Source organism: Lepidochelys kempii, chromosome 5, assembly GCF_965140285.1.
Source record: "Lepidochelys kempii isolate rLepKem1 chromosome 5, rLepKem1.hap1, whole genome shotgun sequence".
In the NCBI taxonomy this organism is placed as follows: Eukaryota; Metazoa; Chordata; order Testudines; family Cheloniidae; genus Lepidochelys; species Lepidochelys kempii.
The window spans coordinates 70,104,173-70,120,323 of record NC_136384.1 but is presented as its reverse complement, the minus strand read 5'-3'; the positions used below and the strand labels follow the sequence as shown (position 1 = coordinate 70,120,323).

The 16,151-nt window shown below is 40.4% G+C and overlaps 1 protein-coding gene across 2 annotated transcripts in view; it reads right to left on the bottom strand.

Annotated features, from left to right (window-relative positions):
- The window catches only part of MAN2A1 (mannosidase alpha class 2A member 1), a 207,821-nt gene that overhangs the window by 77,864 nt on the left and 113,806 nt on the right, over positions 1-16,151 (bottom strand). For both annotated transcript variants that reach the window (XM_073344670.2, XM_073344671.1), the window contains 3 exons: positions 8,332-8,517; positions 4,313-4,427; positions 836-903 (listed from right to left, as the gene is read on the bottom strand). In XM_073344670.2, the coding sequence (XP_073200771.1) occupies positions 836-903; positions 4,313-4,427; positions 8,332-8,517 (369 nt within the window). The remainder of the gene's footprint in view (positions 1-835; positions 904-4,312; positions 4,428-8,331; positions 8,518-16,151) is intronic.

The following is a 16,151-nucleotide window of genomic DNA, read 5'->3' as shown; positions in this document are numbered from 1 at the left end:
TTGTGTTAAAAAAACCCTAACAAAACCTTAGAATTACTCAACTCAGGCACACAACTGCTCTTATCCATATGTTTCTATTACTGTTACTTTCATTCTCCTTCCATATTCCCTTTATTTGGCTGTTACCCCCATCTGCTGTTTAGATTAAACTAGAGTGTAACCCATTTGGAGCATGGATGGGACTCACAACATGTGTCTGTACAGCATCCATCACAATGGGGCTCCAATCCTGATCAAGTATAATAATAAATAATAATAATGATAAATGTAGATTTTTTTTAAAAAATAATGTTAATATGTTAGAAAGATGCAGTAATAAAAGAAAACATTCCAGCTTTGCTGTTGAAATTTTAAGGATATGAAATTCAGCATTTAGCTATTGTGTTTCTCCCACAATGCTAACTTAGCCACTTTGCACATACATATTATTTTCTATTCTTATTTTCCTTTTTAGATGGAAACTCAGGTACTGTTGTGCTATAAATGCATGTTATATTGTATAATTACTAGGCTAGCTGTAGCTGAAATAGTAGTATGAGAGAAATATTTAAATCTTGGAATTTTTCTACTTGAATGCTTTATTTTGCAATCTTAGCATTCCATTCATGCTAATTTTTAGCATGAATAAAGTGGGAAACTCCCATTTTGCAATTAAAAATGGGTAATATTTTTAATTTTGGAAAATTCAACATGAACTAAAATTTTACCAAAACTAATTATTTTAGAACAAAATAAATTGTACAAAAGTTAAAAACACTAAAGAAAATAAGTGATTAGCAGAAGAGACATTGCTATATGGAAACTTTCAAATACTGTGTATTAATGCATTATTTACCTTGGCTGTATACTCAGCTTTATAACTGTCTTGCGTGGCAGAGAATCTTGTGAGGACTGAACATCATCCTACAGGGAAAAAAAAACTTTGAATTTATATAGATATACATAGATCAAACTAAAAATCATACATTTCAGTTTTAGAAGAACCAACACTTAAAAATGCACTATCTACATCACACCAATAGCGACTTCCAATGAAACCTAATTTACCACAATATGCAGGAAGACACTAGTCACCACTTCACCAGATAATCATCTCCAAACCTGTACTTAACAAGAAGATTATGAACATACCTGTCTAAATAGATTTTAATAGAAAGGAAAAATGTATACTTATTCATCCAATTTGAAATCATTGTTCCCATTAAGTCATTTATTGTTATACCCAACCTTCACACTCACTGACACCTATACACGTTTCTACAACTGTGTACTAGACATTCTAATCACTAATATAGCTGGTGTGGTTTACAAACAATTTCAGTACGTTGAAATTAACTTTCTATTGCTGGAGGTTTACCCTCTCAAGCACTATAGTCCTACAGTTTAGTTGCAGAAGCCATTGGTTTACTCTTTGTTAGAATTCAACAAACTATTCTCTCCCTGCTCCACCACCCAAGTGTACACACACACACACACACACAAAAGAAGAGGAGGGAGGATTGTGTGGGCGTCCAGATAAATTAAGGTTGGGGTTTTTTTTTTAAACGAGGTGTTGGTTCATCAGCAGGCCAGTATATGTCAGTAACAGTGTAAGTTTATGCAGTAAGCACTTTCAAAAACAGGTTTATTTCCTAAACTCCAGAGTCTCTCTATAAAATGCTAAGAATGTTTGCCTGTCCTTGCACAAGGAGTCTTTATATAACTACCCTCTACCATGGGTACAACTCCCCCTTATGATCTAGTCACCCTCTAACGGTCACAGCCTAAAGAAGGCAAGTTTTTGTACTACTACATAAGCAGTAACTTTTGTGTTACCGCTAGTAAATCATTAAGGGTTGTGGCCTACAGCTCTCCATTTTGTCTAAAAATGTGAATGAATATAATAAAATAAACAAAACACACCTCTTCTAACACTGACTTGATAAGTTCACACCTATAGGTTATTTATACTGGGAGTAGCAGCCATTATACTTAAAAATAGTAAAATAGCTTTCATTAGAACTCTCTAATTTCAATTACTCAGAATATTCTCAAAAATTCACCTCTATGGCTGAAATTGTCCATGTCTGGTTTTTACCCAAAGTTATTTTCTTAAAGGTCTGAGTAAGAAATGCTTGGAAGAGATGCTCAGCTAGGATCTGTGACAACCTCTCTTTTTGCATCCCTCCACTGGCTCCCCCTTCTCTATCTCACCAAATTTAAATGTCCTCATTTTGAAAGCTCTCCGTGGCATATCCCCACCCTACCTATCATTTCTCATTTACTATCAAAATGTCGACTCCCACCTCCATAACTCACATTTGTTACATTTTCAAAGAAGCACCCTTGTGCTTTTTGCCATGCTGCCCCTCATGCTTCAGAGAAGCTCCCATAAAACATCCACACAGCTACCTTATTATCCTCCTTCAAATCACTCCTTAAAACTCTGAATTTCCGTGATGTCTACAAAAGAAATTTGGCAACGGTTATGCCACTGGTGTGGAGAGACTATTGCCTACCACACTGACCAATACAGACTCATTATTTCCTTGTACTCCTTGTGTCTCTGTATCCATCAGTTGTCCCTTGTCTGATAAGATTGTAAGGGGGGGAACCATCTTTCTGCGCTATGTTGGTACAGTGCCTAGCACAATGGGGCTCTGGTCCATGACTAGGACTCTTATGTGTTATGGTAATAAACATACTCCTATACTACATGACTATAGAAGAGTAATACTGAAAACTCAGCATGAGGCATGAGCACAGCACAACTGCCCTGAAATATAATTCAGGGGAGGAAGTAATTGCCTGAAGTATATGTAACAATTAACTGTTTAAATCCCTGAATGCACTTCCAGATTACATTTTCTTTCCAGCCAGCAAAAAAGCTTAATACATAAGTAATGATTTTGGGAAATCTGTGTGCACAATTTGTGAATCCTGGGTTAGATAATAAACTCTGTATGTATCTTTACCAAGTTGCAAACTTCATTTCAAATGTGCAGTACTTTTTGCCTTCTCTATGGTCTGTTTGCCCCCATCTTGGACTGGAATTCCACAGGTGTGTGGCAAAGGTCTAGTAAAAGAGAGTTGTTACGTGCACAACCATTGAAATGTAATCACTCTTGAGAAAAGACTGGCTCCCAACCAGGAGAGCTGGTTTATCAGGGGAGAGGTTACCTAGCTCCAACGCGAGCCCAGATGATTACATTGAAATTGTAAAGCCCTGTAGCCCAAGCCCTCCAAGCCCAAGCTGTGTTTGATTGCACTGTGGACTTGCCCTCAGGGATCTAGAAGCTGGATTCCTTTCTCAGCAGAGTAATGAGTGCCCCATGAGGATGCTATTGATTGGATCTGTGATGACATAGATACTGACCAAATTAATGTGTGCCTTAAAAAGTTCAAGTAATTAAAGATATGTGAAAATAAAACTGTGTAAGTATATATGAATGAAAAAATATTTCAAGATGTTACTTATGCACATTGCTGATTGTAGAAACATTTTCATGTATTATATTAAATTATTTAAGCGTCATATGACCATGTAACTAGAGACTGCATTGTAACACTTATGTGCAAAGGCACAGACTTAAGATGTGTGTAACCTTAACTATGTTATTTCCGGTCTTTAAAGTGTTCAACAGGGCAATTTTAAAATATTTCTAACAATAACAAAGGATTTTGGTATGGAATAATATAGTTTGTTAAAAGAGATGGACTAAAAAAATTATAGTATTTGCTTTTTTTAAATTAAATATATTCCTTTAGTGTGTTTCTCTTCTGAAAAGTGACTTCAAAAATGGCCTGTAGGAACTTTGAGCTCATTTTTCCTCAGTGGATTCCCATATCAAATTCTCTCAATTTACAAATAAAAGTATGTCTGTTCTATATTCCAATTCTGCAGATTCAACATGGGCTCTTTCTTTCCCCTTCATCATCATAAGTAATTATGACCTACAAGTCAAGTTAGGCCTACAGTTACACTTGTGCAACCTCACTATCATCAATTTTCACAAGCAACAGGTATAGATAATTGGATAATAGATAAATTCTGTTGATGATGCACATGAAACAGAGTCCAGTACACTCACTTTCAGCTATGTAGGTTCTGCAGGGCCAACTGCAATAAGTAGTAAAATCTATTTTTGCTGTCAACACCACCTGTAATTCTAACTACATACAGAGACCAGATCTGTTGAGTAAGAAGGGACAATCTTTACATAGTTAATTTTCAGAGTAGAAGTTGAACTTCTCCACATCATTCATAATTAGTCTTAAAAGATTATTCATATAACTTTTAAAAAATACAAAAACGATAAGTAGGACAACTCACCATCTTAAGGAACGGAGTTGATGGGTTATAGATGTAGGTATCTTTGTCTTTTAGGATAAGAATATGAGCAGAGTCAATGATCACCCTCTTCAAATTCATTAATGAGTGGAAAAGCCTGTTGATAAAATTTTCAATTGTTACTAGTTTTGAGATTATATGTTTATAAAAAGCCATTATAAGACCCTTGGAAAAAAAGGATATAGAAATATTATTAACTATTAAAAGTATTGCTTTAGCTGAGTAATTTTTTTATTCTGACCTAAATTTCCAACAATGACCAGTTATTTTGGGTGCCCAACTTGAGATACCTTGAAAGACCCTAATTTTGAGGCAATACTGAGCACTTGTCTCCTGAAAATTAGACCCTTACTTTACCCTGTCTCAATTTGGGCACCCAAAAATCATCACCATCCTTGCCACACTATCAGAACCATACGGAAGAAGGCAAATGGCCCCAATCATCCCTACCCTGGGCTCTTGTGTCTAGCTCTTTCATATTTAGCTGCAATAATGCTGCTTCAGCCATTATTGTACTACAGAGCATGCCTTTAGGTCAACTTCTCCATCTCCATTAAATAAATTTCAGTTTACTTAGCATGTTACTAGTCATTCTTAAAAGATGTCCAAAATATGTCCAACTTTCTTAGGTACTACTTGCCTTTTATGTAGGTATGTCCATTCTAAGCCATCTTTCATTACATAATAAGTTCATTTTACTTTGGATAGTCTATGCAGACAACTGCACTGAAAGCTGTGTCAAATTTGCATGGGATAGAATTACTTTTCCAGGACTCTGCTCCATAGAAGATGATACTTAAGATCTTTATAAGCAGTCAGTGTGATGTTTTTGCTAATCACACTGGACTTCCATACTGCATAAAGTTTTTTAAATACAGCACTTGTGTTACCTATTCTGGGCTTCATATCGAACACGTAATCAGCAGTATCATGAATGACGCTACCCAGATAAGCTTTTTGTTGGTTTTCCCAGCTTCACCTTCCCTATGGGTGCTCCACTGTATGTGACTCCACAGCAGTACCGCTGATGGAGGAATGGGGCTATAACTGATGCTAATACTGTGGAGCCAAATATGGCATGGGATGATGAGCATGGATAATATTTTAAAAACATATGGGCAGATGCCCAAGTTTCTGCCCTGCATATTTCTGATGAAGGCTACAGAAGTGGAAACATCTCATGAAAGGAGTTTGGACTCCAGACAGGGATTGAAGATTGTGGGCATTATAGCAGTAGTTAATACAGTTTGATATCCATTTGGAGAGTCTCTGATTTGATATTGCGGATCCCTTGGATCTCTCCGCAATTGAGAGGAACAGTTTAGGATAGTGGTTTTCAACCTGTGGATTGCCGACCACTGGGAATCCGCAGACTATGTCTAAGATTTTCAAAGGAGTCTAACACTTCCATTCTAAATTTTTTAGGAGTCCTCAAATGAAAAAAGATTGAAAACCACTGTTTTAGGAGATTCCTAAAGTCTTTTGTTCTATCCAAATAAAATGTCAAAGCTCTCCTGACACTGATTCTCTGTTGTCACGGTGAGGCTTTGGGAAGAAAATATAAGCCTCAATTTGCTCTATTAATGTTTTTTTGATAGAAGTAACGGCTTGTCTTTATCCGACAACTATTCAGTCATCATTTTCTAAGGCTGTCCATGCACTTTGACTCTTGAATATTTTGATGTGACTATTAATTGTTTAGCCTGGGTATTCACTTTTCAGTACCTCATGATCTTGCATTACGTTAGATGTCATAACTCCTACTGTAAGGCAGAGAGAATGCAGAATAGCACAGATACAAATATGATGCTGGAGCTGATTTTTTGTAGAATTCATTTGATCCTCTTCTCCTTTGCACTGAAGAACTTCAGAATTTATCATGCCATGATAGGATGGCTTGGGAAAAGTCTGTAGAAGCTGCAAAAAGTCTTTAATGCTGCAGACAAATCATCATCACGTATCATGCTGGAGGACTGCTTCTTTATGCTAACCATTTGAAGCAGGAAGCATGCACCCAAAGATGTCAACACTGCATTAATTATGGAGACTCAAGATATTTCCATTTTGGGGAACCATACAAAATCTTAGCTCTTTGGACAGTGTAAAGTTAATGAATTTGCCTATTTTGGTATCATAATTTCTTTTGGCACTTATTTGCTCTCTATCATCTTCCACAGTGAAGGGGAAGGCATACTTCCTACCTGCAATACAACACAAAATATTTGCATGGTCTTACTGTTCCCTCACTCTTGTCTGTCTAGTTCTAGCTTTATCTTCTTCTGGTTATCTCACTGAACTGTTGAGGTCCCCTTTGGATTATGCTCTGGAGAAAACAGTCTTTCTTGGGTTTATTCTTTGTAACAGAGCCTTCCCAATTCCTCAATCAATTACATGCTGGAAGCAAAAAGAAAAGGAGTACTTGTGACACCTTAGAGACAAAAATTTATTTGAGCATAAGCTTTCGTGAGCTACAGATCTTTCTAGCCTTGTTAGATTTTCTTTTTTAATTTGAGATTTCTACTGTTTATCTTTTCCTCATCTCATGGAATAAAGAGCTATTTTCATTTTGATTTCTTATTTTTCATTACTAGGGCAATGTCCATTTATTTTAGTCTGTCTCAGAGTAACCCCATAACTGATGGATCAAGATTATCCAAGCTTGTCAATCAGACTTTTTTGCTTTGCCTTTTTCTAGTAGATCTACATATGTGAGAAGAACATTAAGCCAAGATTTTCAAGCATAGGTACCGCAAGTTAAATTTCTAAATCTGCATTAAGGCATCTAAAGAACTGGCCTGATTTACAAGAGTGCTGAACACCCAGCAGCTCCCATTGACTTTAATGCAATTACAAGAAATGCCAGAACCTAGTTATAGCCTAAAGGAACAAGTGATGTTCTAGTTAGAATGCCCATAATCCCTTTGACAATCAGTGAAGAATTAATTTATAGGCATCCATAGCAAATCAAGTGATACTGATAACACCAAGAATTTGAATTTAAGTGATCTGTTAGAAGGGTGCCTCATTTTTCTTATATTATAAATAGAGATAAAAGGAAGTATATAATTTATATAATATTGAACTCTTTCACATTCCATGCTTTGGAGAATTAATGCTAAATTGGGACTGATCCAGCTTTCCCTACCTTCCAAATGGCACAGATACACATGGAGAGGAGATAGGAAAGTTTGGAGGATTTTTTTTTAAATATACTCTCTGAATATAAAAGTCAGAAACAGAAGAGTGTTTTAAGGGCATTATTTCAAGCATTGGCTTATTTAATATAGTATTCTCTCTCTATCAATAAGACATCCATTCAGCAAGTTCACCAGTACCTACTTTTCATATTTTCTGTACATAAAAGTGTTCTGAATGAATCATTCATTCATATAGCTATAGGTGTGTGTGTGGTGGGGGTGTTTTAAAAGCAATATCTCTACTTTGCAACTACTTAGGAGAATATTATAAATTATTCTATCAAAATATAGAGAAAGCAATTCACTTCCAAACTTGACAAAGAATCAATCTACAAATGAGCTAATAAGCATAGTAATAAGAAAATGATGTCCCAGGTTGAAGATAGGAAATTATATAGTGGGAAAGACTAAGATAATCACATAATACCTAGTCAACATCAAGTTTCTTGATCAGTGCTTAACAGTGGCAGAGACTTAATGCAGCAGTACCTAGTTTTGCTTTGAATGATAGCCCTGTGGTTAAGGCACAAGCTGCAGGCTTTATCTTCAACCTTCCTTTAAAACCCCTGTGCACATTGTAGGCTCTATGTGCCTCAATTTCTTACTCTACAAAATTGGGGAACTACTTCCCTACTTTATATGGATATGCTGAGATAGAAGAGAATATATAAAATACAAAGTAGCAGTAATATTTTCTCAGTGGTATATATTTTGGTAGCTATATTAAAAATACAGTATATTCATAACAAAAACACAGGAGAAAATAAATGTAAATATTTAAATGTACTCATTAAATTATATTACCTAGTTCCATAATCCACAACTACCCAATCTTTAGATGTTCCTGTGATGGCATCATGGTGCTGAAAGAGTCCTAGGTTCCTCCTAGCCTCCGTCAGCAATTTATAATTTTCCACTGAAGGAAATGCATTCATCTTTTCATATTTTTTGGACTCTACTAGTGCAAAAGAATAAAGGATCTCAGCAGCTCTGGAAAATCAAAGAAAAAAATGAATGGAGCTACTTGTTTACACACAAACATGCACACACAAAGCCAAACACACACTTTAAGAGATGAACCACAGCGCTTTCACAGCTTCCCCTAAAAGTGGTCCTCTAGGTTCTTTAAACTAAAAGTTAAATTTTGTCAATTACAATATAATTCACTATTTACAAATAAAGCAATAAAGAAGTTCATTTGCACAAATTTGTAATGATCAGTGATCATACCTTAGATGGATGCATTCAGGATACCTTCTGTCACAGAAGAAAAATTAAACTTTCAAGAACACACAACTTGTTTAACCAACAGAATTACTTCTCTCAAAAGGTACATACTGTATATATTGCATGCAGTATTCATGAACTCTTATTTAATTTTTAAGACCTCTGTTTGGGTCTTAGTTTGGTCATTGAGAACCCAAACTAATTTCTTCCTAAATAACACAACCGTCAAAGTAAAAGATTATGACAACACATCCAAACTGTCTGAGCCCTGGTCTACACTACAGGGTTAGGTCAAATTTAGCCACGTGAGGTCGATTTTATAATGAATGTGTCTACACAAACAACCCTGTTCCATTGACCTAAAGGGCTCTTAAAATCGACTTCTGTACTCCTCCCCAGCGAGGGGAGTAGCGCTAAAATCGACCTTTCTGGGTCAAATTTGAGGTAGTGCAGATGCAAATCGACTTTATTGACCTCTGGGAACTATCCCAGAGTGCTCCAATGTGACCACTCTGGACAGCACTTTCAACTCCGATGCACTAGCCAGGTACACAGGAAAAGCCCTGGGAACTTTTGAATTTCATTTCCAGCATGGTGAGCTCAGCAGACCATGCAGTCCCCCAAGAATTGCAAACGAGCTCCAGCATGGAGCGAATGGGAGACACTGGATCTGATTGCTGTATGGGGAGAAGAATCTGTGCAGGCAGAACTCCTATCAAAAAGGAAGAAATGCTAATATATGTGCCAAAATCACACAGGGCACGATAGACAGAGGCTACAACTGGGACACACAGCAGTGCTGCGTGAAAGTCAAGGAGCTCAGGCAAGCCTACCAAAAGACAAAGGAGGCAAATGGTCGCTCTGGGTCAGAGCCCCATACATACTGTTTTTATGATCAGCTGCATGGCATTCTAGAGGGGGACCCTACCACTACCCCACCACTGTCCATGGACAGCTGCAAGGGGGGAGTCTCACGCAACATGGAGGAGGATTTTGTGGATGAGGAGGAGGAGGAGGAGGAGGAGGAGAATGCACAGCAGGCAACTGGTGAATCTGTTCTCCCTGGCAGCCAGGACCTTTTCATCACCCTAGAGCCAATACCCTCCCAAGGCGGGATCCCCGACCCTGAAGCCAGAGAAGGCACCTCTGGTGAGGGCACATTTGTAACTACAGTACAGGGTTTAAAAGCAAAGAAATGTTTGATTTGCCCTGAAGACTTGGGATGCATTTGCGGCCAGTACAGCTACTGGAACAGTCTGTTAACGTGACTGGGGATGGAGCAGGAATTCTCCAGGGACATCTCCATGAAGCTCTCCTGGAGGTACTCTGAAATCCTTTGCAGAAGGTTTCTGGGAGGGCTGCCTTATTTCGTTCTCCACAGTAGGACACTTTACCACGCCACGCCACGCCAGTAGCAAGTATTCTGGAATCATTGCAGCACAAAGCATGGCAGCAAATGGTCCTGGGTTTTGGTACACTGAAGCAACATTCGGTCTTTATCTTTCTGTGTTAGCCCCAGGAGAGTGATATCATTCATGGTCACCTGGTTGAAATAGGGGAATTTTTGTAAGGAAACAGTAAAAGGACCCCATTCATGCTGGGCTGTTTGCGCTTGGCTAAAAGGGATCAACCCTGAGAATAGCCACGCAGCGGGGGGAGGGGAGGAAGGGATCATCCCAAATAGCCACGCAGAGGGATGGAGGGGAGGTGTGTGCTGCACATCCACCCGAAAACCGCAGCCCCTCCTTTTAAATGGCAAACCCAACCAGCATTGCTTGCTATGGGATAGGAGAACGCTGCAGTTTGAAAACATTCCCACATGTTATGAAGGCGTTAGAAGCCAAACCCACGTAGCCTTTGGTTTACCATGGCTGCCTGGAAACCAAATTCTGTTGCCCAGCCATGTGTGATGTGTCACCATACCGGCAGGCGCTCAATATAAAAGACACAATGTGACCTTGTACCTAAAGCACATGTGCTGTCTGCTGTGACTTGCTTGATTCACTGTGAAAGAGTCTCCCTTTTGTTCTCAGAAATGTATCATTTTAAATTTTACTCTCCCTTTTTATCCCTCTGCAGGTCCAAATGTTTTTATGCTCCCGCTATCATCTCCGTCCCTGAGTCTATCGCAGATTAGAAGGTGAAAAAAACGCACTTGCGATGACATGTTTTCCAAGCTCATGCAGTCCTTCACACTGATAGGGCACAGCTGAGTGCATGGTGGCATTCAATGGCAGAGACCAGGAAAGCATTAAGTGAGCGTGATGAGAAGAGGCAGGATGCAATGCTGAGGCTAATGGGGGAGCAAACAGACATGCTTAGGCGTCTGGTGGAGCTGCAGGAAAGCCAACAAGAGCACAGACCGCCACTGCATCCACTATACAACCGCCTGCCCTCCTCCCCAAGTTCCACATCCTCCTCACCCAGACACCCAATGCCACTGGGGGGAGGCTCCAGGCACCCAGCCACTCCACTCCAGAGGATGGCCCAAGCAAAAGAAGGCTGTCATTCAAACAGTTTTGATTTGTTGTGTGGCTACAATAAGCAATGTGCCCTTGTCCTTCCCTCCTCCCCCACCGCATCCTCCCCCACGTGGGCTACCTTATCAGTTATCTCCCTTTTTTATTTTTAATTAATAAAGAAAGAATGCATGGTTTCAAAACAACAGTGACTTTATTTCCTTTGCCAACCATAATCGAAGGGGAGAGGGTGGTTGGCTTACAGGGAATTAAAATCAACAGAGGGGGCGGATTTGCATCAAGGAGAAACAAACACAACTGTCACACTGTAGCCTGGCCAGTCATGAAACTGGTTTTCAAAGCCTCTCTGATGCGCAGCGCTCCTACCTGTGCTCTTCTAATTGTCCTGGTGTCTGTCTCTTCAAAATTGGCAGCCAGGCAATTTGCCTCAACCTCCCACCCCGCCATAAACGTCTCCCCCTTACTCTCACAGATATTATGGAGCACACAGCAAGCAGTAATAACACTGGGAATATTGGTTACGCTGAGGTCTAACCTAGTCAGCAAACAGTACCAGCGAGCTTTTAAAAGTCCAAAGGCACATTCTACCACCATTCTGCACTTACTCAGCCTACAGTTGAACTGCTCCTTACTACTGTCCAGGCTGCCTATGTATGGCTTCATGAGCCATGGGAGCAAGGGGTAGGCTGGGTCTCCAAGGAGAACTATTGGCATTTCAACATCCCCAACAGTAATTTTCTAGTCCAGGAAGTAAGTCCCTTCTTGCAGCTGCTCAAACAGCCCAGAGCTCCTGAAGATTTGAGCGTCATGCACCTTTCCCGGCCATCCCACATTGATGTCAGTGAAACATCCCTTGTGATCCACCAGTGCTTGCAGCACTATTGAGAAGTACCCCTTGCAGTTTATGTACTGGTTGGCAAGGTGGTCCGGTGCCTAGATAGAGAGATGCGTTCCATCTATCGCCCCACCACAGTGAGGGAAACCCATTGCAACAAAGCCATCCACTATGACCTGCACATTTCCCAGAGTCACTACCCTTGATAGCAGAACATCAGTGATTGCATTGGCTACTTGAACCACAGCAGTCCCCACAGTAGATTTGACCACTCCAAATAGATTCCTGACTGACCGGTAGCAGTCAGGCATTGCAAGCTTCCACAGGGCTATCGCCACTTGCTTCTCTACTGTCAGGGCAGCTCTCATCTTGGTATTCCTGCACTTCAGGGCGGGGGAAAGCAACTCACAGAGTTCCAGGAACGTGGGCTTACGCATACGAAAGTTTCGCAGCCACTGGGAATCATCCCGTACCTGCAAGACTATGCGGTCCCACCAGTCTATGCTTGTTTGCTGGGCCCAGAATTGGCATTCCACTGTATCAACCAGCCCCACTGCCACCATGATGTCCCAATTGTCACATCCTGTGCTTTCAGGAACATCTGTGTCCTCCTCACAATTGTCCTCGTGCTGACGTCTCTTAGCCAGGTTCTGCACATACTGCAGTGTAATGTGCAAGGTGTTTACAATGCTCGCAACAGCAGCGGTGTGCTGAGCGGGCTCCATGCTTGTTGTGCTGTGTCATCTGCACAGGTAACCCAGGGAAAAAAGTGATTGTCTGCAGTTGCTTTCATGGAGGGAGGGAGGGGAGACTGACGGCATGTACCCAAAACCACCCGCAACAATGTTTTTGCCCATTGGGAGCTTAACGCAGAATTCCAATGGGCAGCAGAGACTGCGGGAACTGTGGGATAGCTTCCCACAGTGCACCACTCTGTGAGTCGATGCTAGCCACGGTAGTGAGGACGCACTCTGCCGACATAATGCGCTTAGTGGGGACATACACAATCGATTTCTAAAAATCGACTTCTATAAAATCGACCTAATTTCGTAATGGAGACATACCGAAGAAGGGATCCACCAACTGACCACCAGTACCAGACAAGACCAAATACCTCAAGACCCTGTATCTTAGACAAAGTACAGGAGTTCACCATACTACAACTGGGTGCTCTCCTGGACCCTGAGTACAAAGTCCATCTACTCTCTGGACAGCTCAGGGGTACCTGGGGAACTTTGTAGGCACCAACCACAGAGGACATTGAGAATGACCTAGAGCAAGTGCCATCTACAGCCACAGTGTCCTCAAAGTGGAGCAGAGCAGATGCTCTCCACAGGGGGCCACAGCCACTTGGACCACACTCAGGACTCCACGGCAGAATGAGAAAAGAAGGAAGTGGCAGCTGAAACAGCATCACCTCAGCCATGTAAAGACTTGATTCATGATTGTTATGGTTAGGGGAGACATGACATAAGGACCTCATCAGTGCCTCTGTAGAGCCAATCTATATCGGCTTTAAAAATGTCACTTTGTATCGTCCCTTCAGGGCATAGGAAACACTATTCTCCACTCTCTTCCAGCATCCTGAAGGCAGGTTTCAGCAACTGCTGGGAATGGGAAATAGCCATATCTCCACTCCTCCCCATTTATGCTGTTTGTATGCTCCCTTCTGAGTGTGAACCATCTTCCCCTCCCCCCATCTCCATTCCTCTCCTTTGGCACCCAGATGGCAGGATTTGGGTAATGCTGTTTGCTGTTTGAACATTTCCTGCTGGACCTAGGAACCAGCATTACCCCATCACCCTTAGTCTCCACTATCAGTCCCCTCCCTGGCATCCACATGGGACTGAAGAGGGATTCCAAGGGGGGCAGGGGATTTAAATACTGTAACTGAGGTTTATTGTAAAACACACTGCTGCACACATGGTCACCTACTCAAAAGGCTACTGACAGTCAGCCCTAAGACCCAGAATCAGAGAAGAAGAAGAAAGAGGAGGGCACTGGGACATCCTTCTGATGAAAATGCACAGTGACTGGCAGACAGTATGGCCACCTCTTTGAACTTGAAAGGGAGAAGCTGAAGCAGGAACAGCAACGAAGAGGGGATGAGTATATGGTGGCTATGTACATCCGCCATGACCCTGCCAGGAGAGATCAAGATCTCCAACACCAATGTGAGGTGAGGCAGCAGCAAATGTTTCTGTGAGAGCTGAGACTGCCATACAGAGGAAAGGATATTTAACACATTCTTTTTCCAGTATCACCATCAAAATAAAGGTACTTTCAGAGGCAGCTTTCTTATGCACGAATGCAAATACAGAGCCCACCAGTGATACCTACCCCTCCAAGCTGGAAAGGAGAACTGGGAGCTTCATGGAGAATAAAAGATTGAGCCATCTGTGCTTCTAGCCTCACAACAGCTACATCAGCAAGCTGGGCAGGGGAGACTAGGAGATGAACAGGGAAAAGCAATGGATCCTACTTCATCATTCAGAGCAGAATCCATGGCTTTCCACCAGAATGCAGGTAACAAACACAAGTCGAAGTGGAATATTGTAATAAGCTGCTGGGGGAAGTCCACTTCCACCCATGTGACCAGAACAGACAAACATTTTACCAAAATAAACTGCAAGAGTTTGGAAGGAGTGGCTCGATACTGCAACACTAAGAACTAAGGGAACTGCCCCTAGAAAGCAAGCATCTCACTTTGGTCATTATTGCAACAGTGTACATACAGTTACTCAAGGATAACTTGAGATAACCTTTGCGGTGTGCCCACTCTGCCTTCAGCTACACTAGCTTCAGTGAAGTAGCTAAAGGAAATTAACTCAGGCTAATAAGACAATGAAGTATATGTGGGGAAAAACAAGAAACAGCAGAGGTGTATTTTATAAAACAGAAGAAAACACAAAAAAGGGAAAAAAAAGAAAAGAAAATAAATCAGCATGAGGGTAAATACTGATGAAGATGAAAGAGGGAATAGGAATGCCAAAATGGCTGGAAAGAAAGTCATAAAACAGGAAAAAGGAGATAAATATATGGAGAGAAGATTAATTTCTTAAGTTTAATAGTTATTGCCACAACATACAGTAAAATAGACAATGCATATTTGAGTTTCTATTTGTAACCTTTATGTTGAAATGCTCCCAACTAATATTAAGCTGTTAAAGACAAGGATGCTATAAAATCCAACTAAATTTTCAGGTTTGAGCCTATAGGTTGGTTACAGAAAATGTATTTAATAGAAGAGCACTGGGCAACACTTTGAATGATCCAGCCAAACTTTATTTAAAAAGAAAAATGATAGGTTAAGCAAACAGCCATGCAATTACTCCTTACACAAATGCTACTATTATACTCTCTCTCAAAGATGAAATGGTGTATCAGTGGGAAATCAGTCCACTGACAACAGTGCGAAGTACAGCCTTAAAATCCTGGAACCTAACAGTACACTTTTGATGTTAGTTGGAGCTATCCCTGAATTTAGCTAAACTACTCCTTATATACTGTTATACTAATAATTAACATTAAAATTGCCTTAATCATAATCGTAGTTCTGCCACCTTCTTATTCACTCTTTACATTACACATTATTTAAATTAACATATGCACCAATGTCCTTCCCACACTCTAGATAGCATTTTAATAAAACATTCACAATTCACAAAAACACGTTAAAAACTTTGCTCAATCGATTATAACCAAAACATAACAACAACCACCCTGGGTCATGTCCTTGCTAACTCTTACTTTCTCATAACACTCAGTCTCCTATTTATTTTGGACTTCTCACAATAGCTGCTTCAATATCTCATATTTCTCTACCCTTAGGCTAACCTAGGCCCAAAACCTAACTTTTATTTATTTATTAACCCAAACTATTCTATGGACTACATATTAAAATATCTTATGAGCAGCCCATATTATTTTACTAACAGTCCTCTCAATTTACTACAATACACACACACACACACACTCTTCTGGTAAATCGATGGGTGTTAAGTTCCTGTGTTGTGGGTTGCTCTAGAGACAGTGACCAGGATACTCTCGTCCTTCAATCCAGCCCTGGTTTTGGGTGTTTG